General features: G+C 50.3%; 1 protein-coding gene across 1 annotated transcript; it reads left to right on the top strand.

The window, feature by feature from the left end:
• Window positions 1–118: 118 nt before the first annotated feature.
• Window positions 119–585, top strand: LOC121940323 (dynamin-1-like). The gene is made up of 2 exons (XM_042483114.1): window positions 119–324; window positions 446–585. The coding sequence occupies exons 1-2, from the start codon at window positions 153–155 to the stop codon at window positions 583–585; spliced, it is 312 nt and encodes a 103-aa protein (XP_042339048.1). The 5' UTR covers window positions 119–152.
• Window positions 586–920: the final 335 nt, after the last annotated feature.

Genomic DNA, 920 nt, shown 5'->3' with positions numbered 1-920 from the left:
ATTTTGAAACAGTAGCTCAGTATGTCCCCATCTCTGTCCCCCCTGTCTGTCTCCTTCTCTGTCTCTCTATCCTTCTCTCTGTCCCCCTCTCTCTGTCCCTGCCCCCTCTCTGTCCCCCAGTGTTGAACCTGACCCTGGTGGACCTCCCGGGGATGACGAAGGTCCCCGTGGGGGACCAGCCGGCGGACATCGAGCATCAGATCAGAGAGATGCTGATGCAGTTCGTCACCAAGGACAACTGTCTCCTATTGGCAGTCTCTCCGGCCAACTCCGACCTCGCCAACTCCGACGCCCTCAAGATCGCCAAGGAGGTCGACCCACAAGGTCAGAGTGACATCCAGCACCTCCTCCAACACCTCCTGTGTCTCCCTCTTCTCTTACATCCTGTCCCGCCTGTACTGTAGTAGTGTGTGTTTTAAATAAAGTTTTGTGGATGTGTGTTGAGGTCTGAGGACGATCGGTGTGATCACCAAACTGGACCTGATGGACGAAGGAACCGACGCCAGAGACATCCTGGAGAACAAGCTGCTCCCACTGCGCAGAGGTGAGGACACAATACACACTCTTATTCTGAAAGAGCCTTAGACAGAAAACACGCTCTTATTCTGAAAGAGCCTCAGAGACCCATAATGACAACATGCTCTTATTCTGAAAGAGCATTAGACAGAAAACATGCTCTTATTCTGAAAGGGCCTGAGACACAACACACACTCTTATTCTGAAAGAACGTCAGAGAACCACACTGACAGAGTGACAACAACACACTTTTATTTTGAAAGCATTTGAATATTGAATATAGTGAATAAAAAGACAGAGCGGACTGACAGGGACAGAGACATGGACCGGGACAAAGACAGGGACAGAGACATGGACCGGGACAAAGACAGGGACAGAAACGGTGACAAAGACAGTGACATTGA

Source organism: Plectropomus leopardus, unplaced genomic scaffold, assembly GCF_008729295.1.
Source record: "Plectropomus leopardus isolate mb unplaced genomic scaffold, YSFRI_Pleo_2.0 unplaced_scaffold83489, whole genome shotgun sequence".
Classification (NCBI taxonomy): Eukaryota; Metazoa; Chordata; class Actinopteri; order Perciformes; family Serranidae; genus Plectropomus; species Plectropomus leopardus.
The sequence above is the reverse complement of the archived record's forward strand: the minus strand, read 5'-3'. Positions and strand labels throughout refer to the sequence as shown.

Bases quoted from the DNA above. Each gene is read 5' to 3' on its own strand.
- LOC121940323 (XM_042483114.1), top strand. From the start codon at position 153: ATGACGAAGGTCCCCGTGGGGGACCAGCCGGCGGACATCGAGCATCAG. The intron at 325-445 runs GTCAGAGTGACA...ATGTGTGTTGAG, and splicing joins CAAGGAGGTCGACCCACAAG to GTCTGAGGACGATCGGTGTG.